Source organism: Dipodomys merriami, unplaced genomic scaffold (genome assembly GCF_024711535.1).
Source record: "Dipodomys merriami isolate MVZ:Mamm:240054 unplaced genomic scaffold, mDipMer1.0.p SCAF_11, whole genome shotgun sequence".
In the NCBI taxonomy this organism is placed as follows: domain Eukaryota; kingdom Metazoa; phylum Chordata; class Mammalia; order Rodentia; family Heteromyidae; genus Dipodomys; species Dipodomys merriami.
Window position 1 is genome coordinate 39,018,689 of NW_027202382.1, and position 25,218 is coordinate 39,043,906.

At 37.7% G+C, this 25,218-nt stretch overlaps 1 protein-coding gene across 5 annotated transcripts in view; it reads right to left on the reverse strand.

The window, feature by feature from the left end:
• The window catches only part of Strbp (spermatid perinuclear RNA binding protein), a 114,839-nt gene that overhangs the window by 8,930 nt on the left and 80,691 nt on the right, over positions 1-25,218 (reverse strand). For all 5 annotated transcript variants that reach the window (XM_070013244.1, XM_070013236.1, XM_070013235.1 and 2 more), the window contains exons 11-16: positions 18,675-18,767; positions 17,338-17,537; positions 10,926-11,084; positions 6,861-6,995; positions 6,528-6,668; positions 1,822-1,945 (exon numbers count right to left, since the gene is read on the reverse strand). In XM_070013244.1, coding sequence (XP_069869345.1) covers positions 1,822-1,945; positions 6,528-6,668; positions 6,861-6,995; positions 10,926-11,084; positions 17,338-17,537; positions 18,675-18,767 — 852 coding nt within the window. The remainder of the gene's footprint in view (positions 1-1,821; positions 1,946-6,527; positions 6,669-6,860; positions 6,996-10,925; positions 11,085-17,337; positions 17,538-18,674; positions 18,768-25,218) is intronic.

Genomic DNA, 25,218 nt, shown 5'->3' on the forward strand with positions numbered 1-25,218 from the left:
ACAGGCTTTCATGGCATCATCTCCTCCATGCTTGCTCACCTCAATCTGTAACTGCTACTACCTGGTCAACACATCTTGCCCCCTCAAACTGTAATCTGCATGAGAACAAAATCTAGATCTACTATGTGATAAAGCACATATTTATGAGAACATATCTTGGAGCAATACAAATGGAATCAACCTCTAGAGTTCTCTTTCCAAAGCCCTATCACTCATAAAACTCCCAAATAAGCTATTCTACTTTACTTAGAAGAACATACAATTATAAGGGAATTTATAGGGATGTTACCTAAAAAATCTTACTGAATTAAGACCTAATCTTTTTGTTGTTGTTCTAGCCCTGGGGCTGGAACTCAGGGCCTGGACATTATCCCTAAGCTTATTTTGCTCAAGGCTAGCACTCTACCACTTGAGCCACAAGTTCCATTTTGGGCTTTTTGGTAGTTAATGGAGATTAGAGTCTCAGAACTTTCCTGCCCAACTACTGGCTTCAAACTGTGATCCTCAGATTTCAGCCTATAAGTAGCTAGGATTACAATCATAAGCCACTGGCACCTGGCTAAAACCTAGTAGTTATACAGGTTTCACCTTGACCAATTAATACAAGGGTCTTGCTTGCTTGTCATGTGGAAATTTTCCTCAGTCCAATATTGCTAAGAACTTCATTTTAACAAAATTACCAGAAACCCATGGTTAAAACCACATAGGGATCTGGATGGAAAGCACAAAGAAGGCAGCTATCCCTCAAGCCACGTGGCAGAAAAGAGTAACACAAACTTTGGAACTACAAACATATACTTCAAATCCTTACATTGATGTTTAGCAGTTGTTTCATTGAGGCTGGTTACCTTTATCTCCCTAGAACTCAATTTTATATATTATTTTCATTATCTGGAAATTAATTTCTACCTGAGGAAAAATACGGTGAATATTAAAAGCACAATTAAGTTAAATAATTTATATGAAAACATCCAGTGTATAATAAGCAAGTTCAGGATATATTCGGTTTTGCAAATCATTTGTACTATTTTTTCCTTTGATGGTTTCCAAAAAAACAAATGCTAATAAAGTCTTCCCCACCTATATGCACTCCCAACCCATGTTAAAAAGGCCCTTAACAATTTTTCTCTTCTTATATACACAACGCAATTTCTATGTTCCCACAAAATAGATTCTCCTCATTCTCAAAATGAAAACCAAGTCCAATATTGCTCATCTGTCATCTTCCTCCAAGAAAAAGAAACCCAAGGGAAACAACCTATGGTGCGGGCTGGGAAGGTAGCTCAGCGGTAAGAGTGTTTGCCTTGCATGCATGGGGCCTCGGGTTCAATTCTTCAGCACCACATAAGCAGAAGTGCTAGCCTTGAGCTGAATTACTGAGGGACGGTGCCCAGGCCCAGAGTTCAAGCCCCATGACCACCACCACCACCACCACCAACAACAACAACAAAAAGCCTACGGTAGTCTGTACATTCTTTTCTTTTTTTTTTTTTTCTTTTTTTCTTTTTTTTGTCAGTTGTGGGAGTTGAACTCTGGGCTTAGTCACTGTCCCTTAGCTCTTTAACTCAAGGTGAGCACTCTACCACTTGAGCCACAGTGCCACTTCCAGTTTTCTGGTGGTTTACTGGAGATAAGAGTCTCAGACTTTGCTGCCTGGGCTGGCTTTGAACCACACAGGCGTGAACCACCAACATCTGGCTATACATTCTTTTCATTTGAAGTTCTGAATAATTTTATGTGTTATATCCCAAGGACCCTGTATAACCCTGGAAAATGAAGGTCTAGGTGCCAAAGAAGCAGATAATCTCATACAGTACTAACCTGGAGCTATGTAGCCAGGAGCAGCCGTAGCCCCAACAAAGGCTCCCCTTGTCAGAGTTCCTCTTCCTCTGCCCCGAACTGCCTGGACTGCTGCAGATACAGCTGTATTCACAACACCCTTTGCCTATGAAAAATATATAGAACGCATTTTATCACTAAAAAAATGATCAGCCTCTCATTTCTTTGATGCAAAATCACCATGAAAATTTGGGCTCTCAGGTACCATAACAAGTGATTAGACTCTTCAGTGTATCACCTATAAAATAGAAATGATAACCACCTTAGAACTATTTTAAAACATATGCTAGGCACATAAAAGCACATAAGTAACTTTTCACTAGAGAGTTTATCCAGAAAGAGTTCACATTCTAAATTAAAAAATTAAGTATTTAAAATACACTTAAATCACTGTAGGCCTGACTGAGGATTACTTTTATTTAATTATATAAACAACTGATATCTGGGTTTGAAAGCCAGCGAAGCCAGGCGCTGGTGGCTCACGCCTGTAATCCTAGCTGCTCTGGAGGCTGAGATCTGAGGATCACGGTTCAAAGCCGGCTCGGGCAAGAAAGTCCATGAGACTCTTATCTCCAATAAACCACACAAAAACCGGAAGTAGTGCTGTGGCTCAAGCGGTAGAGTGCTCGCCTTGAGCTGAAGAGTGCAGGGACAGCACCCAAGCCCAGAGTTCAAGCCCCACGACCGACAAAAAAAAAAAAAAACAAAAAACAAGAAAGCCAGTGAATTTTCCACCTACAGGGAGAAAACATCTCAGCAACAAAATATCCACAAATAGCTATAAACCTGAGTGAATTTTAAAAAAAGAAAAAAGGACAGAAGGAAGGTGGAAGATGAAAAGGTCAGTTTCTTTTCTTTTTCTTTTTTTTTTTTTTCTAGGTCAGCAACTGGGACTCTAATAGGGTACCTACAGCCACTTCTGCTCATTGACCAGAAAGTCAGTTTCTTTTGCATGACCTCAAGAAGGTTATGGAATTTTTTTTTTGGTTATGGAATTTCTTTAAGCCTATTTCTTCTGAGCATATTTGCATGTATCAACCATTAAATAACTCAAAAAGGTTTTCTTGCTTGAAATGCTAGGTATGGCTATGTAAAGTCACATAAGTTTTCTCTGTAAGTCTCCCCATTAACTGTAAAATGAAGATAACAAAACTCATTTTAAAATTAAAAAAAAGAAACAAAAACAAAAAAAGAACCACTTCCCTTTATAGTAAAAACAGCAAAGAATAGCCATGAGAACACTCTTAGAAGTTGAACTGTAAATGTAAACATCACCTGATGTGGAAAAAATAACTTGTATTGTCAAAGCACATAGAATTCACAAACTGTATAGACCATGATAATGACAATTTGCCTTGTGAAAGTTAAAATGTGTTTGTGACTCTTAAGTATCACTATTCCACAATACTGTGAAATATGTGAAATTTATGTAATCACCTAATCTCAATTAAAAAAAAGTGAGAGAAAGGATGAGTTAAGAGAGATGGGTGACAATGTTGTCAGACACTTTGTACACATATACTGTTTTGTACAATGGGAACTTGTTTGTACAACTACTTAAATTAAAAAAAATTTAAAAACAGGGGCTGGGAAGGTGGCTCAGTGGTAGAGTGCTTGCCTTGCATGCCTGAGGCCCTGGGTTCGATTCCTCAGCACCACATAAGCAAAAAGAAAAAAGCTGGAAGTGGTGCTATGGCTCAAGTGGTAGAGCACTAGCCTTAAGCTGAAGAGCTGAGGGACAGTGCCCAGGCCCAGAGTTCAGGCCCCATGACTGACCAAAAAAAAAAAAAAAAAAAAAAAAATTAAAAACAACCAAAAAAAAAGTTGAACTGGTAAGTAAAAAAGTTCTGCAAAAATACCTCCTTTCTCTCTAAGTGAATACTCTAGAAAATCAGTGTCTAGACTTGTTTTTTAGTGTAAAAATGCAATAAAAATTCAAGCTAGAATATTATGATTCCCTACACTTGCCAAAGTGCAAGGCAAGTGGTGCAGAGCTTCAAAGAGAATCAGGGGAAAGTCAACAGTGTTTATGAAGCTGAAAGAGTCAGAGGAGGAAGACACTTGTCTTATGCAAAAAAAAACCAACCTGACACTTTCTTATTTCCACAATAGCCATTATCTCATATCTGACTACCCCTATGACACTTCCAAGGTCCAAGAGGAAATTCACAAGGATAGCCATTCTTCTTTTGTACAGAAATAAACCAATCCATACATTCAAATAGACTACTTCTTGGCTGTCAAACTCATTAAACACATGAGTTTTAACACAGTTTCTAGTATGGAAAATTTCTGAAAATGAGTGGATTTCACATTTCAACCCTTTCTTTAAAAAACACACTTTAGTTAAAAGTAGCCAGGAAGCAACAAACTGGCAGGAACAGAGTAATTCCAGAGAGATCTAACTCATGTTTCCAGAAACAAACTTCACTATATAATAAATCAGGAGTAGGAAATCTTTCTCTGCCAAGGCCCATTTGGATATTTATAACATTCAAGGGCCATAAAAAATTATAAAGGCAGGCAGACAGCTGTGGGCAGCCCATGAAAAGTATGTCTATCCTCTCACGTAAAAATGATTTCTGCAGGTTTCATATGATCTGCTGGCTGGAGATTCTTCATCCCTGAAAGGTAAATAATTGAAGCTAGGCTTTTTATGTACAAAAGCTTCTAATCAAATTCAAGATGTAGGGTTAAAAACCCCAATGTAATAACAATTTTTCCACATAATCTAGAATATATTTTGTCTTTAGATACTGAAAAAGACTTTAGAAAATGTAATATTTTACATGTGTAACAAAGATTTCAGTTTTACTTTTTTTTTTTTTTTTTTGGTCGGTCGTGGGGCTTGAACTCTGGGCTTGGACACTGTCCTTGCGTTCTTCAGCTCAAGACTAGCACTCTACTGCTTGAGCCACAGCGCCACTTCCAGTTTTCTAGTGGTTTATTGGAGATAGAGTCTCATGGACTTTCCTGCCCAGGCTGGCTTTGAACCGTGATCCTCAGATCTCAGCTCCTGAGTTGCTAGAATTACAGGCGTGAGCCACCAGCGCTTGGCTATAGTTTCTCTAATTTTTACGTTAGCCATCTCCATTTACATTTTGAATTTAAGAAGTGTTGATCATTGTTGATAAAAGAAGCATAAGTAAAATAGAATGAATGTCCAGATGGATATAATATGCAGTAGGACATCCAGGGTCTCCGGACAATTTGAAAGGGAACCTCATCATCAATTAATGTTTTTCACTTTCCTCTTCTGTAAAATGAGATCAAGTTCTACCCCTTCTACAGCAGACTTAGCATATATAAAAGGATCTAAATACAAGAAGTTTAATAATTTAAATACTCAATGCTTCTTTTATCTAAACATTTTGAATATCTGTTTTTCTCATATAATTTATTCAGGCATTAGTCCTGCACCAGCACTCCTCATGACACTGAGAGTGTATCTTATATTTACCCATCTATCTCTTTTTCTCTCATAATTACACATGGTACCTGTCTAAAAAGTATTTCTTGATGCATAAATGGAGGGGTTGAAGAACTTCATATACAAGAAGGGCATGTATTAGGAGCCAATTTTTCCAAATACCTACTGAAAACTCTAGACTTCCAGGCACTGACACACCAATGCCAGTAATCTGCAAAAGCAACTTTAACACATTCTGTGCTGCCTACAAAGGAAAACCTCAAATAAATCATACAAAAGCAGTGTGGAAAGAAGTGAGAGAACAGCTGCAGACCTGGAGAAAAAAGAGCTCCAGGAAATTTGGAGGTTCTCTGAGCTGCACAAGTGCTCTTACTACAGAAAGCACAAACTACCTCCATATCTTATCTCATCCTGGATAGGCTCAGCCTTCCAAATAATGCTAGCTTAAGCATTATGAATATATAGTTTATACATCTGTCAATATATAGGTTTTTGTGCAAAAAATAAAGTCACACCACAGAACAGTAAACCTGGTCTTGATGTGTATTATTCATTATCTACCCGAAAGAAAAGCTGCTAAATTCACAAAAACAGAAACAACTTTACATTGCTTTGTATGTCCCTCCCCCACAGCATAACCCCTGCTTTCACTGTATTTGATGTTATAATTTGTGGAGGGGAAGGGGAAAAACAAATCGTTTAAATAGGGATACAGGTGGACCCTTTGCAACAATGAGATGTACAAGTCATTATGTCGAAAAATGAACTTGACAACTTTGCCTTGTTTTTTTTTTTTTTTGGTCTTTTGTAGCTTTTTTTTTCTTTTTTTTTCCAGGCTGAGGATTGAACCCAGAGCCTTGCGCGCGCCGGGCAGGCGCCCTTCCACTGGGCTAAACCCCCAGCCCCGAACTTTACAACTTTGGTGCAGCCGGCCGGGGGTGGGGGGTGGGGGGCTAGCAGGGAGGACTGGGTGGGGGGGGGGGGCGGGGGGAAGATGGGGAAGGGGGAACAAAGGAGGAGGCTACAATGCTTGGTAAGAAATGTATTCATTATCTTGCCCATGTAATTGTAACCCCTCTGTACAGTATTTTCACAATAAAAAATAAAAAAAAGAAACAACTTTACAAAATGCCAAAGTGAACTACATAAAGCAAGATAATTAAAAAAAAAAAAAAACAAGCTAAAGTAACACAAAAGCAGGAAATTTAATTCTCAAAGCATTTTGAAAAGTATTGCAAAAGTTAAGCTTAACTCATACCTGAGGAATAATCTTCTTTTTCTTATTATTTGCTGCATTGGGGCCAGAAAACAGCTTCTCCAGGGCAGCTAACGCAGCACTTGCCTTTGCCACTTTCTTATTTGGACCTGCGCCTCGGAATTTCTGCCCATCTACTTCTACCTGAAATCAAGAACACCACTTTGCAATTATTCCATTCAATCCTCTAGTAGTTTTAATTTACATACATAACATAGAACACACCAGAAATCAAACAGTGCCCAAAGAACTGATGGCAAAACATTTTTACCTAACAGTTCAAGATACTCTACAGCTGTGAAAGGAAAATAAGGCTGCATGAGTCTAGAAACACACCTCCATTACAAAGCGCTTATCATGGCTTCCACCAGTTTCTGAGATAAGTTCATACTTGAGACCTCTTCTTTTTTCATTGAGCTCCATGACAGGATTTTTGCCACTTGCTGTGAGGATAGGGCCCTGAGTTCTTACCTAAAAGAGATAGGGAAGCTGGTGGCTTAATCCATAAGTTTAGAATACTAAACGTAGTAATACAAATTATGTTAAAAAGGAAGGTCAATAATTAAAATGAGGCTACTTCTATACTAATAGCAACATAGCATCAAAAGTATGAAAACAACAGGTAGTAAATGCTGCAACCATATCTGACCAATCAGCTACTGGCCAGTTCAGTATTCAAGACTCAATGTGGCCTTGCCACTCCCAGGTGGTCTACAGTCTATTCCGTGCTGTTCATAACCTAACCAAACCGCAAATGACTAGCGAAGAACATAGAAGAAATAATATTCAAATAATGCCTTAAGGATCCATATTTCTCATCTTTACATGTGCTCCCAGGAAGTAATCCTAAATTTCTTAGTTTCTCTAAACAGATTTAATGGCACCAAAGTAAAAAGCAGTGGCTTTTTATTTGGATCCTGAACTTTAAAACTAAGTACCAATGAAGGTAATTATTTGTCCTCAGGGAGACAGAATGTTCCAGGAACCACCGATGCCATCATTATAGACAATATATGTTATAGGACAGATGTGTATTATGGAAACACAGTAAAACAGATCACTTTTGAGGGAAGGAACAGATGAGAAGATGAACTCAGGACCCTGTACTCTAAAAAGGTACTCTAGCCCATGAGCCATGCCCCCAACCCATTTGCCTTAGTTATTTTTTAGAGAGGCTCTACATTTCTGTCTAGGGCTCTTCTTGGACTCAAGTAGCTGGCAACATAAGCAAGGTCACCACAGCAGGCTTATTGGTTGAAATGGGGGGGGGGGGAGAGTATCTCCCCAGGGTAGCCATGAACCACTGTCCTCCCAATTATGGACATATGCCACCATGTCCAGCCAGAAGGAATCCATTTCTAGGGCATTCAGACAATTGTCTTGGAGCTAGACACGGGCCTGGCCTTAAGGGGCTAATTGCCTGACCATCACCAAGGAGAACCAATTGTTTTTAAAGGGCCCAAGAAAAGCCAAGAACATTTGTCTGGAAATCATAGAAAGTGCAGTTTGGTGACATAAGGGAGTGGGAAAGGAAAGTGGTGTATTATTACCCTGTTAGGAAACACTCTAAATGGGCTCAAATCACTAGGAATTGGGGTGTCAAGCTAATTAGCTCTGACACAATCATGAATAATGGGGTGCCAGAGAAAGAGTCTAACCTAGAAAAGAACTGTGTTGGAAGAAAAAAAAAAACACCACAAGCAGTGGTAGAAAATGGATTAAAGGGGATAGGACATAAGTAGAGAAAAAAGAAGCAATTCAGGTTTGCCTAACAAGGTTCAAATGTAGAGAGGTAGAATAAATAAAACAATGGCACAAATATTACAAATATAATTTTGAAAAGGGAAGGTCCTAAAGGTTGAGTACTTTTTAAGCCCAATGTGTGTAATTTCATCACAATAATTACTCAAGAAATGGTAGACAAACAAAATGAATGTTCAAAAGTGTTATTATAGCCAGGCACTGGTAGCTCACGTCTAATTCTAGCTACTCAGGAGGCTGAGATCTAAGGATCGAGGTTCAAAACCAACCTGAGCAGGAAAGTCTGTGAGACCTATCTCCAATTAACCACCAAAAACCAGTGTGGCTCAAGTAGTAGAGCACTACCCTTGAGCAATAGAACTCACAGACAACACCTAGGCCCTGAGTTCAAGTTCCATGACATGCATTTAGTTAGCACTGTCATAATGAAGCATTCTAAAGCTGCTGCCTCAGAAGTGAAACCATTCTAAGATCATCACTCCTGAGTCTCCTACAATTAAAAAGCATCTTTTCTTGATCCATTTTCATCATTTATATTTGAAATTTTTCATGGTAAATTTCTAATCATCTTCAAAAGGGTAACGAGAATGCTTGTTTGTGGGTGTTTTAGGGTTTTTTTGCAGGGGGGAGGGGGGGATGGCCATAGTAGTAGGGCTTGAACTGAGGGCCTGGGTGAGCTTTTTTTATGTTCAAGGCTAGCATTCTACAGCTTGAGCCACAACTACACTTTCAGGTTTCTGGCTTTGAATGGCAATCTTCAGATCTCAGCCTCCTATGTAGCCAGGATTTCAGGAGTGAGCCACCAAAGTCTAGAAAAAAGGGTAATAAGAAATTTCTTAAGGCAAATCTATACTAATCACTCTCTACTCTTTCACTAAAATGACTTTTTTTTTAATGCCTCCAGACTTAAAAATATCTAAAAACTTCAGAGCTGGGAATGTAGCTCAGTGTCAGGGTACATGCTCAGCAGATGTATGGATGTCCCTGGGTGCAAATACTCACATATACAGACACATAGAGACACATACACACAAGCACATCCGTATCTTAAATTTTAATTATTTAAGCTATTTAACTTAAAAAATGAAAATTAAGGGTTCTCCATCTAAATACATTAAACTGCCACCACTAAAACTTCTATATGTGCTCTCACACACACAAACACCTTGAATTTCAATCAATTAAGCTATTTAAAGAAATGAAAATTAAGTGATCTCCATCTCAGTATCACATTATGCAGAATTAAATAGCCACCACTAAAACCTCCATATACTCATGTGGCTGCTATTAGTACAGCTCACACTGTTCTCTGCTCTCTCCCTTACTAATTATTCCGTTTGTACTTTGTACAATGTGAATTCATGACTCCTCCATTCCCTTGGTAAATGCACCACCAGTGAAACAGCACCTCTGGAGCTATAACTACCTCCTATGAACAAGCAGTGCATTCTCCACAGCCAGTGCCACTCCTGTTCTCTTCTCCATTGCAGGAGAGTCTAGAATGTCCTCCTCCTCAGGCTTCAGCCCCTAACAGCTCTCCAAACAAGCTTCCATGGCACCTCACAAACTTGAACTTTCAACCTTCAGTCATTATACTTCATTGTCTTTCAGCCCCACAATGCTTTTGTTTCACTCCTTTCCCCACATGGCAAAATTCATCATGTAAAACCATGCTCTTGCTGTACTACCACTGACATTATAGAACTGTGCGTATGTGAGACAGTCACACAAACAGTGTCTACTTTGAGATTTCACATTGTATTACTCTGGAATCACAGTGCTTGTTACATTACATTAGGAGTTTCTATAAACGTATCTTTTTGCCTTCTTTTCCAGCATCATTTTCAGGCCCGGAACAACAACATCTACAACACCTAAAGCTGAGCAGGTACCAAAAGGGATTTATGGACTGAAAAGAATTAGTCTATTGAGTCCTTAATGCATATTTACTATTACAACTAACAAGGTGAAAAGAACTTGGAAAAAAAAAAAAGCTCTTGCAGTAATTCTAGAGTCAATTTTATTTACAAATAATGCTATAAACAAGGATTCCAGGAATGCCCTCCTAATACATTGGATTTCATCCAATCAATTATCTGCAGTGATAAAATCAAAGGTCAGGACTTCTCATATTCTGAGGTACATTCTAGGTCTTCCAACAAGGCTGAACCAACTAAATGATGGCCTTATGTCTCCTACAAATTTAGTTTAGCACACACTTCAAATAATTCCAAATTTCCTCCACCAGATCTTTTAGTCTTTTGTCTTCTGGTTATTGGTGATACAAACAATACATTCTAATTACAGAAGCAGTTTCCATGGCCATTGGTAGGAAAATGCTAGTAAAATTAGGGTATATTTACTCAAATGTTGTACAATATGCAGTTATTTTGACAAATATTTCTAGTACTAAGTTATATAAAACCAAGATGTAAACCATCATGAAAATATGGCTGCCTACATAAAATGTTCATGAAACAAATCTGGATGGAAATAAAGCAAAATGTTAGTAATGTATGCCTCTACAATATACAGGTTTATATATACTTGACTTTTTACTCTTTTTGACATCTCAAATCTTCTACAATGAACATATATCACAATTCTCCCCCCTAAGGGGAAAAAAACAGATAAGTATACCTCTAAGGTACTGGAGGTTTCAGTTGTAGAATTTCCAGTATTATTGCTTGAGTTTGAAGACACTGTTTCATTTTTGCTTTCATTGTCTGACTTTTCATCGGAACTCATACATTCAATATCTGCATCAAAGCCTGTTGGGTATCCCATTGCCTGTAAAACCTATGAAAATTACATTAAGGTATAATTTTACTCAGTTTTATTCAGATACCAGTGATCACAGAGAGGAAACTTAGAACAGAAGTTTCATATTTATAACATTTAGATTCATAAAACACCAAGAAAGGGCAATATAGGGCTAAAAATTCTATAAATTCTTGGTTACATATGCTAAGTATCAAAGTAGTACTGTATGAAAAATGAGGAAGTCCTCCTCAAAGTAATTATGTTTAAATAAGGATGACGGAGCTGGAAAGTGGGCTTGGTGTTAAGAGTGCTTTCCTCGCACCCATGAGGTCCTGGGTTCAATTCCTCAGCACCACATAAGCAGAGAAAAGCTGGAAGTAGCACTGTGGCTCAAGTGGTAGGGCACTAGCCTTGAGCTGAAGAGCTGAGGGACAGCACTCAGGCCAGAATTCAGCCCCCATGTCCAACTAAATAACAGACAGGCAGAGAGGGAGGGAGGGAGGGAGGGAGGGAGGGAGGGAGGGAGGAAGGGAAAGGAAGAAAGGAAGAAAGAAAAAAATTCAAACCTGATGTTATATTTGATTTGGTTCATTTAATTTGGAAATGATAGAGAAAATAAAGAACACAGGTGTAAACAATGAAATGTTGGGGAGAGTTAAAGAGAACCTGAAAAAAGTACACTGGACGAAGAAGGAAAAGACCTCAGAGTTGAATTCTATAGTTCTCTGGTCCTCAAATTTCTAATTGACAAATCATGAAACTAGGTAAGCTAACCTCTAAGTTCTATTCTCAACTCATTAAAGGAATTGGCCCAGATTGGGAAATCAAGAATTTGCCTGTTAATTACAAAATAAAATCTAAAGCATGGTACTTACCAACAATGCTTTCAACTTAAATTATACTTGAAAATTCAGATTCAGCATCTGTGTTTATTTATCATACTAAGTGAACCAGGGACACTTGTGGCTTCTATCTGCATCCTTCCCTTCAAGGCTTGACAGCTTTATGGCTATCTCTAATGTTCAAACTTCAAAATTCCTATTCAATACCTGAGATGTCTCATACTTTACTGAAATAAAATTTGTTGAGCAATGTGTCTGTGTCCACAAGAAAATGCATTTATTAGTACATTTTCTTCAAAGTAAGTTGATGCTGATGTGTTACTAATTAAAACTTACTGTACTAGTGGAGACTAAACTCAAGGCCTTTACATGCTATGCACCTGCTCACTGCTGAGCTACATCACCAGCCAATAAGACAATATGTCAGAGGAATCAGAGACAGGTCCCAAAGATCCTTGAATGTTATAGTTTTTAGCTGTTTTAAATTGATACAGTGTAAAAGCCAGTTAAGTACAGTGGGTCCATACCTGTCATCTTTGCTACTCCGAAAGCAGATTGAGGCTAGCTAAAACAAAAAGTTACCTGTGATCTCAACAGATAAACCTGGCATCGAGGCACATACATGTAATCCCAATTAAGTCAAAAGAATAGGTAGGAGAAACTGAATGTTGAGGTCACCCTAGATAGAGACCCTATCCAAAAAAAGAAAAAGTAAACAAACAAACAAAAAAAAACAGGACTGGCAGTGTGGCTCAATTAGTAGAGCATTGCTTAGCAAGTTCAAAGTCCTAAGATCAACCCCAACAATTGGAGGGAAAAAAAGGAGAGCAATGACATATTTCTTTTTTTTTCCCCCTAGGGTCGTGGGGCTTGAACTCTGGGCCTGGGCCCTGTCCCTCAGCTCTTCAACTCAATGCTAGTGCTCTACCACTTGAGCCACAGCACCACTTCTGGTTTTTTGAGTAGTTTCTTGGAGATAAGAGTCTCACATCCAGCTGGGAAGGCGGCTCAGTGGTAGAGTGCTTGCCTTGCATGCATGAGTACCACGTAAGCAGAAAAAGCTGGAAGTGGTGCTGTGGCTCAAGTGGTAGAGTGCTAGCCTTGAGCTGAAGAGCTGAGGGACAGTGTCAAGGCCCAGAGTTCATGCCCCACGACCAACAACAACAAAAAAAAGTCTCATGGCCTTTCCTGCCTGGGCTGGCTTTGAACTGCAATCCTCAGATCTCAGCCTCCTGAGTAGCTAGGATTACATGCATGAGCCACCCAGCACCCAGCAGCAATGCCATATTTCATATTTCTTTATTATACCAGCTGTGCTTAGTAAGTGTCTCATCAGGATGTCAGCAGCTCACAACTGTAAATCATAGCTACTCAGGAGACAGAGACTGGGAGGATAGTGGTTTGAGGGCAGCCCAAGCAAAACATTCATAAGACTCCATCTCAGTGAACAGCTGGATATGGTGGTGTGTATCTGTCTTTCCAGATACAGTCAAAACCATACATAGAAGGATCAGGGTCCAGACTAACCTGAGCAAAAAGTTAGAGACCTAGCTCAAAGATAATATGAGCAAAAGGGCTGGAGGTATAGTTCAAGGTATAGACTGCCTATATAGCAAGAACAAAGCCCTGTGCTCAACCCCAGTTTCAAAAAACTGCCATAGCCACATGAATGAGAAACAATGGCATTATGTGATAAGGATTTTGCCAATATGAATAAAAGTGTTATTCTAAACTACAATAAAAAAGGGCTTAAGTGGAACCCTGTACCAAGAGAACTAGAAATTAATTCATCCAATTCATATACGGGGAACTTGGCATTTAAATCATAAATAAATAATTTGTATTTTGGGGGGGAGTAAAGCCAAGAACACTTTTGTAATATCTTAAATTCTGAAGTTTTACACTAAGTACACTACATCATTTGGTTATAACCTCATCAAAATTTTATAAAGAAAACACCTTCTCTGCAGAGTCCTCCAACTATGTTCTCCCTGAGAAATCTGATACCAGACAGTTTATCAGTCCAAAATTAACACAGACAATGTAGGCTGAAAGTTAAAACCTAAATGCCAAAAATTATGTATATGCACATATACATAATATACATATGTATATGTGCATCTATACTTATACTTGTGTATATAAACATATGCATGAGTATACTGCATATGTGTTGTACATATACATGTATGCTTATGAATACTGCATGTGTGTATACACACATACAGAATGAAAGAGAGACAGAGACAAGAGACAGAGAGACAAGAGAAAGGAGACAGGAGACAAGAAACTGAGATATCTTTTTTCCTTAAAGAGAGCAAACACAGAGAAAGGCTGCTCTCAAAAAGTAGGGGTCAGGAGTGAAAAGAAAATACATGCAATTCTACATATGGCTCTCTACTAGAAAGAAGCTAACATCCACAGCTTCTGTAGAATGGAGGTTTGATATCAGATTCTCAGACATCTGATGACTCTAAAAACCTCTCTTAAAGAGCCTTATCTCCAATCTAACCTTTTCCACAAGGACTGAAGCTCTCTACATAGAATATAGCTGATTATGTCCCTAAAGGTGTCCTTTGTGAGAAGGGTGGATACCAAGATAAAGAAATGAAAAAACAGTCAGGCACTGGGGGCTCAGGCCTGTAATCCTACTACTAGACATTTTACCAACTGTGCTTAATGAGTGTCTCATCAGGATACTAGCAGCTCACGTCTATAATCTTAGCTACTCTGGAGACAGACACTAGGAGGGTCATGGTTTGAGGCAGCTCAAGCAAAACATTCACGAGAATCAGTCTCAATGAACAGCTGATAAGGAGGCTGAGATCTGAGGATGGAGGTTTAAAGCCAGCAAGCACAAGCAGGAAAGATTCTTATCTCTACTAAACTACCAAAACAAGCTGGAAGTACAGCTGTGGCTCAAGTGGTAAAGTGTTAGCCTTGAGCAAAAGAAGCTCAGGGACAGAGCCCAGACTCTACGGAAGGGAGGGAGCAAATTGGCCTCTAATTTCCAGCACTCTGGTATGCCAGCTGTTAGGTAGCCAGACCAAGCTCATGTGGAGGAACCTATTTCTGACAGTTATGATCTGATTCTCTGGTATAATTTTCTATCAGGTCCATCAAACTACTAACTCTGTAAAGAGTTTTATCTAGAGGACTCACTTTCATGAACACACTGGATGTGAAACTCTTTTGAAGTGGAACTTGTAATATACTGTATTAACCTTTATGGATAGCAATTTGGTAATACCATAGTATTTTCAGTAACTTTTTAAATAAATTAATGAATTATTAAAATATGCTTTCCTTTTGGCCTACAAAGTCTACCTTTAGAACTTATCTTAGGAGACAATAAATAATATCAAAAGATTGCAAAACAAAAGATTGTAAAACTAAAAACACCTAAACCTAAACCAACTGCTTTATGGCAGCTTGATTTTTTTAAAAAAACGTGTTTTTAGATGAGCCAAAGAAAGATGTGGGTCTCCCTCATGTTGTACGTAAAAATACATAAGATTCATGCTAAATGTAAAAATAAAAAGATTGGATTAAGGTTGTACACCCAATGAGAGCAACTCCAAGTTTGCATCAAACTAAAGAAAATTTTTTCACTTCATTCTTTTCGGATTTTACAAGTTTAAAAAAAGAATAAAGGTTGGGTACCAGTCACTCACACTTGTAATCATAGCTGCTCAGGAGTTTGAGATCTGAGGATTGCGTTTCAAAGCAGCCTGGGCAGGAAACTTCGTGAGACTATTATCAACAATTAACCACCAGAAAACTGGAAGTGGTGCTGTGGTTCAAGTGGTAGATTGCTACCTTGAGCTGAAGAGCTCAAGGACAGTACCCAGGCCGAGTTCAAACCCCAGGACCAACAATAAACAAACAAACAAATAAAATAAAAGAGAATAAAGACTGGGTGCCAGTGGTTTATACTTCAAATCCTAGCTATTAAGGAAGAGGCTGAGATGGGAAGATGGCAGTTAGAAGCCAGTTCCCACAGGGAAGTTTGAGAGTCTTATCTCCAATTAACCACCAAAAAGCTGGAAGAAGAGCAGTGGCTCAAGTGGTAGAATACAAACCTTGAGCAGTAAACCTAAGGGACAGTGCCCAGACTTGCAAAATTTATTCCTCTACTAAAAAAAAAATCCTACAAATTACAATTGACTACATGTATCAAAGTGTAAAAGACTTTAACAGTTATCACTGATACCCTTTTTTTGTGAAGATTCAGGCAAGGAGAAATGCTCACCTGATCTTTACATCAAAACAGCTGTGACTTTCAGACTCTGTGGTTTACTTCACAAATTTCATTGACTATTTTCTACAAAATTCAGCTCTAAAATTTGTAACACATTATCAAGAGTACAGTATAGCTCAATTATTGTAAGTTTTAACTTTAATCCTGGATTTTTTTTCTACTCATTTTAAACTCATAGTTTCATTATCATTTAGACACCTTTTTTGTAAACAAGACAGAATATTTAGTATTTATATCACTTTGTTACTATTTTTCTGACTTGTTCTAATCTGACACATTATATACTTGTTTGTATATATGACAATTACATATTTGTTTATATATATATGTTGTTTGTCTTTCCACCATATCTTCATTAGAATGCAAACTCTGTAAGTACAGACCTTATTTTATTACTGTATTCCTAATATCTAAGACAGTTACAACAGCATTTAATCTACATTAATAATACTTGCAAATCAAAACTGATTGATCTTTTTCTACCATTCTGTAACATGACATTTCCTAAGTGAAAATTTTATCTCCAGTGTATCGGATCACTGATATGTTGATATTACCCGACAAGAGGTTAAATGTCTCTGTAGAGACATTCCATTTGGGATACTTTTCTATAAATCTACATGCATGATTTATTGGTCTAATAGAAAATATTATTCCCCATGGAAAGATTCTGAAGCACAAAATAGTACCATGTCCAAAGATACTATCAAATTTATTTATGACAGAAAAATATGGAAATTACAAAATATCCAATGATAGGGAAAGATTTGAATAAGTAATAGAGTATTCTCATCATGTTAATCACAGTCATTAAAAATTATTTATAAAACTAATGAAAGATCAACAGAAATAATTATAGAGCATAAAATTATATATATGGACATTGTAAGCTCAACTTGAAAAGTTAAACAAAATACATTAAGATTGGAAACAAAACTACATATAAATATTAATGAACTATGCCATGGAAATATACAACTGATTTTTTTACTTAACATTTTCTCGGTTTTCTAAATTTCATGAAACCAGAATAAATTATTTCACAACAAAAAATCATCTTGTGATCCAGAAGTAACAAAAGTTGTTCTCATTAAAAGTATGAAGACATTGTTAATTATAGGAAAATAAGTACTTTTTAATCAAATAAAAATAACAAAGCATTTAGTTAGTAAAAGAAATACAGTACCTTCACTGCTACGTGAAGTTTTGCTGTTTTCTTGGATGGTCCTGAGGCTTCATAAGTTGTGCCATCCACATCTACAGACATTGTGAAGACTGGGGCATGGACAGGGCCAGACTGAGACAAGAGCTTATACTGAAGCCCAGGTCTGATCTGATTTAGCCTCATTAATGCATTCATAAGGTCTATTGCTTTACTATCCAGGACTAATTAAAAGAAAGAGAAATAAGATCAGAAATGTAAAAAAAACAAACTGCTTTTAAGATATACATTTATAGACTCCTTTTAATCACTAATTTTGTTTTGTTTTTAATGAAAACTTCAAAAGAACACACATAAGCCGGGTGCTGGTGGCTCACACCTGTAATCCTAGCTACTCAGGAGGCTGACATCTGAGGATCACAGTTCAAAGCCAGCCTGGGCAAGAAAGTCCATGAGACTCTTATCTCCAATAAACCACTCAGAAAACCAGAAGTGGCGCTGTGGCTCAAGTGGTAGAGTGCTAGCCTTAAGCTGAAGAGCTGAGGGACAGCGCCCCAGGCCCAAAGTTCAAGCCCCACAACTGACCAAAAACAAAATAAAACAAAACACATACATACAAACTAACTTTCTAAGTACTTCTAAAATTGCTTATGCTCATATAATTGTAACACTGATATAGTGGGGCTGGGAAGGTGGCTCAGTGGTAGAGCGCTTGCCTTGCATGCCTCAGGCCCTGGGTTCGATTCCCCAGCACCACATAAACAAAAAGAAAAAAAGCCAGAAGTGGTGCTGTGGCTCAAGTGGTAGAGCACTAGCCTTGAGCTGAAGAGCTGAGGGACAGCGCCCAGGCCCAGAGTTCAGGCCCCACAATCAGAGCCCCCCCCAAAAAAAACCTGATATAGTAATAATTATATTGCCAATATTAGTATTTATTATCCCATGAAGCACGCAATCACAAGAAGAGTGTGTTCAATGATCAATTTCTGTTAAGATCTTATTCTTGAGCTGAGGGCCCGGTGGCTCACGCCTATAATCCTAGCTACACAGGAGGCTGAGATCTGAGGATCACGGTTCAAAGCCAGCCCAGGCAGAAAAGTCCATGAGACTCTTATCTCCAATAAGCCACTAGAAAACCAGAAGTGGCACTGTGGCTCAAGCTGTAGAGCACTCGTCTTGAGCTGAAGAGTGCAAGGACAGCGTCCAAGCCCAGAGTTCAAGCCCCACAACCGACAAAAGGAAAAAAAAAAAAAGATCTCGTTCTTAAAACTCCAAATTAAGTCACATTCTTCATTTTCTATCTTGCTCTGTAAGGTTGTTAATCCTTTCTAGTTCACATTGATATGACTGAAGATTTTACATACTTTTTCTTAAGTTTCGTTTCATCTTCTTATTGGGATCTTTATCATCCCCTAACCCATCTTCAAATGGCCTCTTTATAGCTGATGACCCAGCACCTAAAAAATTTATGAAAGCTTCATTGTCAATCAAAACAATGATCCTACTTATTAATATGCTCAGTTAGGAAAATTTCAGGAAGCACAACAAAGATCACACAACCTTTTCATTGGCCAATTAAACTGCCATATCTGTAATCTAAAAATGTAAAAAAACTTTTATTGAAACAATTTAATATTAATACTTTGTAAGTATGTATTTTCCCATTTATTCATTTTTACACACAAATATCTACATATAGACTAAGGCCTGAATGTTTCTCTCCTCCCAAAATTCATATGCTGAAATTTAATCCTTCATACAATGGTGTTGGGACAGGGGTAATGTAGGAAGTCATTAGGGCAAAGCCCTTCTAAAAGGTATTAATGTACTTGGCCAGAGGCAGTTTTTCTAGTTTACCTAGTAAGGACACAAAGCAGGCCCCATCTGAAAGAACAGGCCCTCACTGAACATCAACTCTCCTATAGTTAACCTAGTACTTCCAATGTTTAGAACTGTGAGCAACAAAATTCTGTCACTCATAAATTATTCAGTATTTTATTACAGTAGCCCAAACAGACTAAAATAGTATGTATTCACATCTGTTATGTACATGACAAAAAAAAAATCTGGAAAGCTGTGTACCAAAATATTAAAGTAGTCACCTTTTAGTAGGATTTATTTTTATCTTTCCTAGTATTTTAAAAACAGTATTTGCATAAATTTTAAATATTAATATGTTAAATCTGATTATCAAACCATAAAAGATTTTTCTATCACCTCAAATCTCATCTAAGATTTTCTTTATAAATATTTATCTTGCCTGAAGTTTTATCTCATATCAACTTTATTACAATTTCTATGGTATCAAAAATATAGAATATAAATGTAAGCATTTTTGTATACATGCACTCAGGCTCTTTGAAGTTCAAAGGTATTTTCTCTTTTAAAAAGAAAAAAGCTGGAAGTGGAGCTATGGCTCAAGTGGTAGAGTGCTAGCCTTGAGCTGAAGAGCTGAGGGACAGCGCCCAGGCCCAGAGTTCAGGCCCCACGACCGGACCCAAAAAAAAAAAAAAAAAAAAGAATTTTTCTAGGTCTTGGTGGCTCACACTTATAATCCTAGCTACTCAGGAGGGCTGAGATCTGAGGATCATGATCTGAAGCCTGCTAAGGCAGGAAAGAAAGTCCATGCAACTCTTATCTCCAATAAACTACTCGGAAAAAGCCAAAAGAGGTGCAGTAGCTCAAACGGTAGAGTGCTAGCCTTGAGCACAAAGAAGCTCAGCGATAGAGCACAGTCCCTGAGTTCAAGTCCCAGGACCAGAAAAAAAAAAAAAAAAAAAAAAGGAATTTCAACACAAAGCAACATTTAAGGAACAAAAAATAACTCAAATTAATTAAATTCACAGACTATGTAAAGTATAAGGCAGAAGCGTTGCTATCTAAGTTTAAGAGGACAAGGAGGAAAGAGAAGCTCATCAACCTGTCCAAGTATGTTAAATAATTCTGTCTAGGGAAAGCTATGCCCAAGATATACATGCCACAAGATTTCCAAATATACCTAGTGAGTGAGAATTTGTAATGTATGTGTGTAATATATGTGTTATGTATGTACTGACCAACAAGATTTATTGTCCTCTAGGGTAAACACTGAGTTTGGCATTTGCTAGAGTCAATATTTTCTACTCGGGTCACTCAATCTTGATTGATGTTCTCTTAACATCTGCTTAGGCTTGTGTTTTATTTGCAATACACAAGTATTGAGTGTGCCTATCTCCCAAAATACAGTCCTTAAAAGCTAAATGTTGAAAAGGAATTATGTCTAGTTAATCTTTTCCCATTCATTAAGTGACATTAAAAGCAAACTACATGACTGACTGAAAATCATAAATGTACACATCTAGTATCTAAATCTACCACCTACATGAATAGCATTTTATGGAATAAACTTCATTCTACCATCCCAGCCACTGGAAAATGAGTGAAAAGTTTGGGGCACGTAATAACAGTAATTAGGGGAAAAATCATCTTGCTATTAAAAAAAAAAAAGCAGAGAGTTTTAACATTTATAGTATGTACTAATGAGACGTGCTCATTTGGAAGCAACAATTTCTTAAATAATATTTTGAGTGTTACCATGTGCCTGGCACATCTTCATATGCATTAACTTACTTAATCCTTATAAGCACACTGTGAAAGTCAGTGCCCTTTTCATGCTGGTTATAAATTCATTCAACAACACATATTCAGTGTTTACTATGCACAGAACTATTTTAGGCACTGAAAAATCTACCAGAGAGCAATCATCTTGTTATAAAAGAGCTTAGACTTGCCAGGTGCCAGTTGCTCACACTTGTGATCCTAGCTACTCAAGAGGCTAAGATCTGAGGATCCCAGTTCAAAGCCAGGCCAGGCAGGAAAGTCTGTGAGACACTAATTTCCAATTAATCTCTCTCTCTCTCTCTCTCTCTCTCTCTCTCTCTCTCTCTCTCTCTCTCTCTCTCTCTCTCTCTCTCTCTCTCTCTCCCCCTCTTTCTCCTCCTCCCCTCTGCCTCTCTCTCACTCATGCCTGGTGCTCAAGCCTGTAATCTTAGCTACTCAAGAAGCTGAGATCTGAGGATCAAGGTTCAAAGCCAGCCTGGGCAGGAAAGTCTGTGAGACTCATCTCCAATTAACCACCAGAAAACCAGAAGTGGTTCTGTGGTAGAACTTTGAGCAAAAGGATCTAAGGGACAGTGTCCAGGCCCTGAGTTCAAGCCCCAGACTGAGGCCTCCCCCCACCTGCCCCCCACCAAAAGGCAACATTACTTTAAGCTTTAAAATTTCTACAATTTTTCACTTAAAATCTCCAGCATTCATAATAATAAGGCAGATGAGAAGACACAATGCTGTGAAGAGAAAGGCCTGATAACAGAAATCAATCCCAAAAGACCTGTCAAAACAAACTATTAAAAGTATGAAAGACCTCAGATAGGCAAGGCAATTCTGAGCAAAAAGCACCATACCATGTTGGAGGTATCATAATACCTGACTTCAAATTATATTTCAAAGTGATAGGAACAAAAACAGACAAGTACACCAATGAAATAAGAAGACTTAGAAATATACCTGCACAGCTATAGCCATCTGGTGGTTTTCAACAAAGATACTAAAAATATATGCTGGATAACCTCATGAACAAATGGCATTAGGAAAACTGAGTATCCACATATAGAAGTCTGAAACTAGATTGCTATCTCTTACCATGTACAAAAAAAATCAATTCAAAAGTGGATCAAAGGCCTTAACATAAGATGGAAAATTTTGAAATTACTATGGAAAAACAACTGAAAAAATAAGTACAGGAAAAAACTTTCTGAATAAGACTCCAAAAGTTCGGAAACTAAGAGCAAGAATTTACAATGGAATTGTAGAAATAAAAAACCTTCTACAAATCAAAAGAAACTATTGTCAAAATGAAGAAATAGTCTACAAAAAGACAAAAAAATCTTTGCCAGCTATTAATCAGACAAAGAATATCCAGGATATTTAAGAGCTTAAAAAATTAAATCCCAAAAGAACAAATAATCCAAGTAATAAATGAGTAAATAAGGTCATGTAAATGGCCAATTAATACATTTTTTTAATGTTCAACATCATTAGCCATAAAAGGTCATGCAATACTGTACAATACTGAGATTTCATCTCACCTGTCATGACTGTCACCAAGAAAACAAATAACAGGCTGGGAAGGTGGCTAAGTGGTAGAGTGCTTGCTTAGCATGCATGAATTCCTGGGTTTAATTCCTCAGTACCACCTAAACAGAAAAAGCCGGAAGTGACACTGTGGCTCACATGGTAGAATACTAGCCTTGAGCAAAAGAAGCTCAGGGACAGAACCCAGACCCTGAGTTCAATCCCTAGAACTGGCAAAAAAAAAAAAAAATGATAGTGTCAATGGGAGAATTGGAGGGGCCTTATAAACTACTAATAGAAATGTAAAATAGCAAGCCAATATGGAAATCAGTATAGAAGTACATCAAAATACTAAAAAATACCCCCTGCTATACTGCCTGAGGACATATGTCCAAAGGGATGTAAATCAGTACAAAATAGAGGTAAAGGCACATCATATTTATGCTAACACTATTCACAATAGCAAAGCTATGGCATCAGCCAACGTGCTATGGAATTTTAGGTCTAAAATAAAGAAGACACAAATGGAAAAAAGAAGACAGTTGGGGCAGGAACTATCAGAAGACAGGAAAGCAAAGTAAGAGGGGATAAGGTGGTAAATGATCAAAATATGTATGTATGAAAATAGGCACTTATAAAAGTAGTTAATGAAGTCTATTAGAATTGTAAACTAAAATAACATTGGGCAGCAGTGCCTCATATTTATAATCTTAGCTATTCAGGAGACTGAGATTTTAGAATCAAAGTTTGGAGTCAGCTTCAGCAGATAAATCCAGGAGACTATAATCTAAATAATCAGCCAAAAGCAGGCTGTGTCAGGTGGTTGACAGCAAGCCATGAGTGAAAAAAGCCAAGAGCAAGAGGCTCTGAGTTCAAGACCCAGTACTGGAACAAAAAGAAAAAAGAATTCTGTAAAAATAAGTTGGGAAGAGCAATAAAATAATAATACAGGGAAAAATCTCATCCAAATATATTTTATATATTATAATTAAATGCATGTATCACAATAAAACAGCTTTGTGCAACCAAAATATGCCAAAGAAAAAACTATTAAAAAGAATTTATTGCAGAAAATCAGAAATATAAACGAGCTAAAATTCTACAACTGAAAAATAAAGCTTTCAACTGGCAGACCTGCAAGGGAGAAAGAGACAACGCTACAGTAAAAAGTAATAGATCCGAGGTTCACAGTTCAAGTCCATGAGATTCTTATCTCCGATAAACCACTAGAAAACTGGAAGTATCAGTGTGGCTCAAGTGGTAGAGCACTAGCCTTGAGCTGAACAGCACCCAAGCCCAGAATTCAAGCCCCACAACTGACAAAAAAAAATTCAGAAGGAAAGCTGTGGCTCAAATGCTAGAGCACTAGACTTAAGCAAAAATGAAAGCACAGGAACAGCACCCAGGCCCTGAGGTTCAAAGCCCCAGGACTAGCAACAAAAATTTAAAAAATAAAAATAATAAAGTTGCTGTAGTTGCATGAGTGGCTCACACATATAATCCTAGCTATTCAGGAGGTTGAGATCTGAAGACTGTGGTTCAAAATCAGCTAAATTAACCACCAAAAGGCCAGGAGTAGAGCTGTGAGTCAAGTGGTAAGAGTATCAATTTTGAGCAAAATAGCTAAGTGACAGTACCAAAGGACTTGCATTCAAGCCCTATATAGAGATAGATAGATAGATAGATAGATAGATAGATAGATAGATAGATAGATAGATAGATAGATAGATAGATAGATAGATAGATAGATAGATAGATAGATAGATGATAGACAGACAGACAGACAGACAGAGATTGATTAGAGATAGTCTTGGGGGGAGGAGAAAGAGAGAGAGAGAAAGAGAGAGAGAGGATAGACAGACAGACAGACAGACATAGATGATAGGCCAGGAGAGTGGTAAGGAAGGAAGCCTGATATAACAGGTTCAAAAGAGAACAGAAAGTGAGATAAAAGTTGTTTTTTCCAAGAGTCCTGCTCTAAAGGGGAGCTGAAACATGGGACTGTTGGGAACAGCTGTAAAATTAAGGGTGAGTTTACTTCAGACAGGGGATGTTACAGCATAGATGAGGAGAAACTGTATGTTTTAAGAGACAAAATAACTGATGGAATAATGTCCACTAATAGGCAAGAGGTAATCTGATATATGGGACAAGGAGAAAGGCTAGTCTTTTTTTTTAATTGTAAAAATGTTGTACAGAGGGGTTAGTTACATGAGCACATTTCATAGCGAGCATTGTTACCTCCTCCTTTATTTTCCCCTACCATCACTTCCCTCCCCACCTCCCCAACTCGTCCCGCCCCTCCCACATTGTAATGTTCATTTTCAATATAGTGTCCTGTACATCTCATCCTGTACAATGGGTCAGCCTGCATCCCCATTTAAGCGTTCTGCAATATCCCTTCCCCTCCCCAAATTACAAAAATATATATACAAGGTACAGAGCACCAGCATCAAAACCAGTGAAAACAGGGGTTATACCATGAGGGAAGAATGTACAATAGAAACAAAAGAATCACATAGTGCATTTTAAGTGCATTAATAACACTAGCAAGCAAGCAAGCAAAAAAAAAAAAAAAAAAAAAAAAAAAAAAAAAAAAAAAAAAAAAAAAAACCTCTTGTGTCCCTGTCTTGGGGTATATTTTGTTTAACATTATCTCATGTGCTCATATATACTAGCCTTTGACCTTCTCTGCTTGTCCTAGACATGTACTAGTCACTGCAAATAAGGGAAACCATGACCTGTGTTTCTTTGGGCCTGGCTTACTTCATTTAATATAATTTTTTCCAAGTCTTT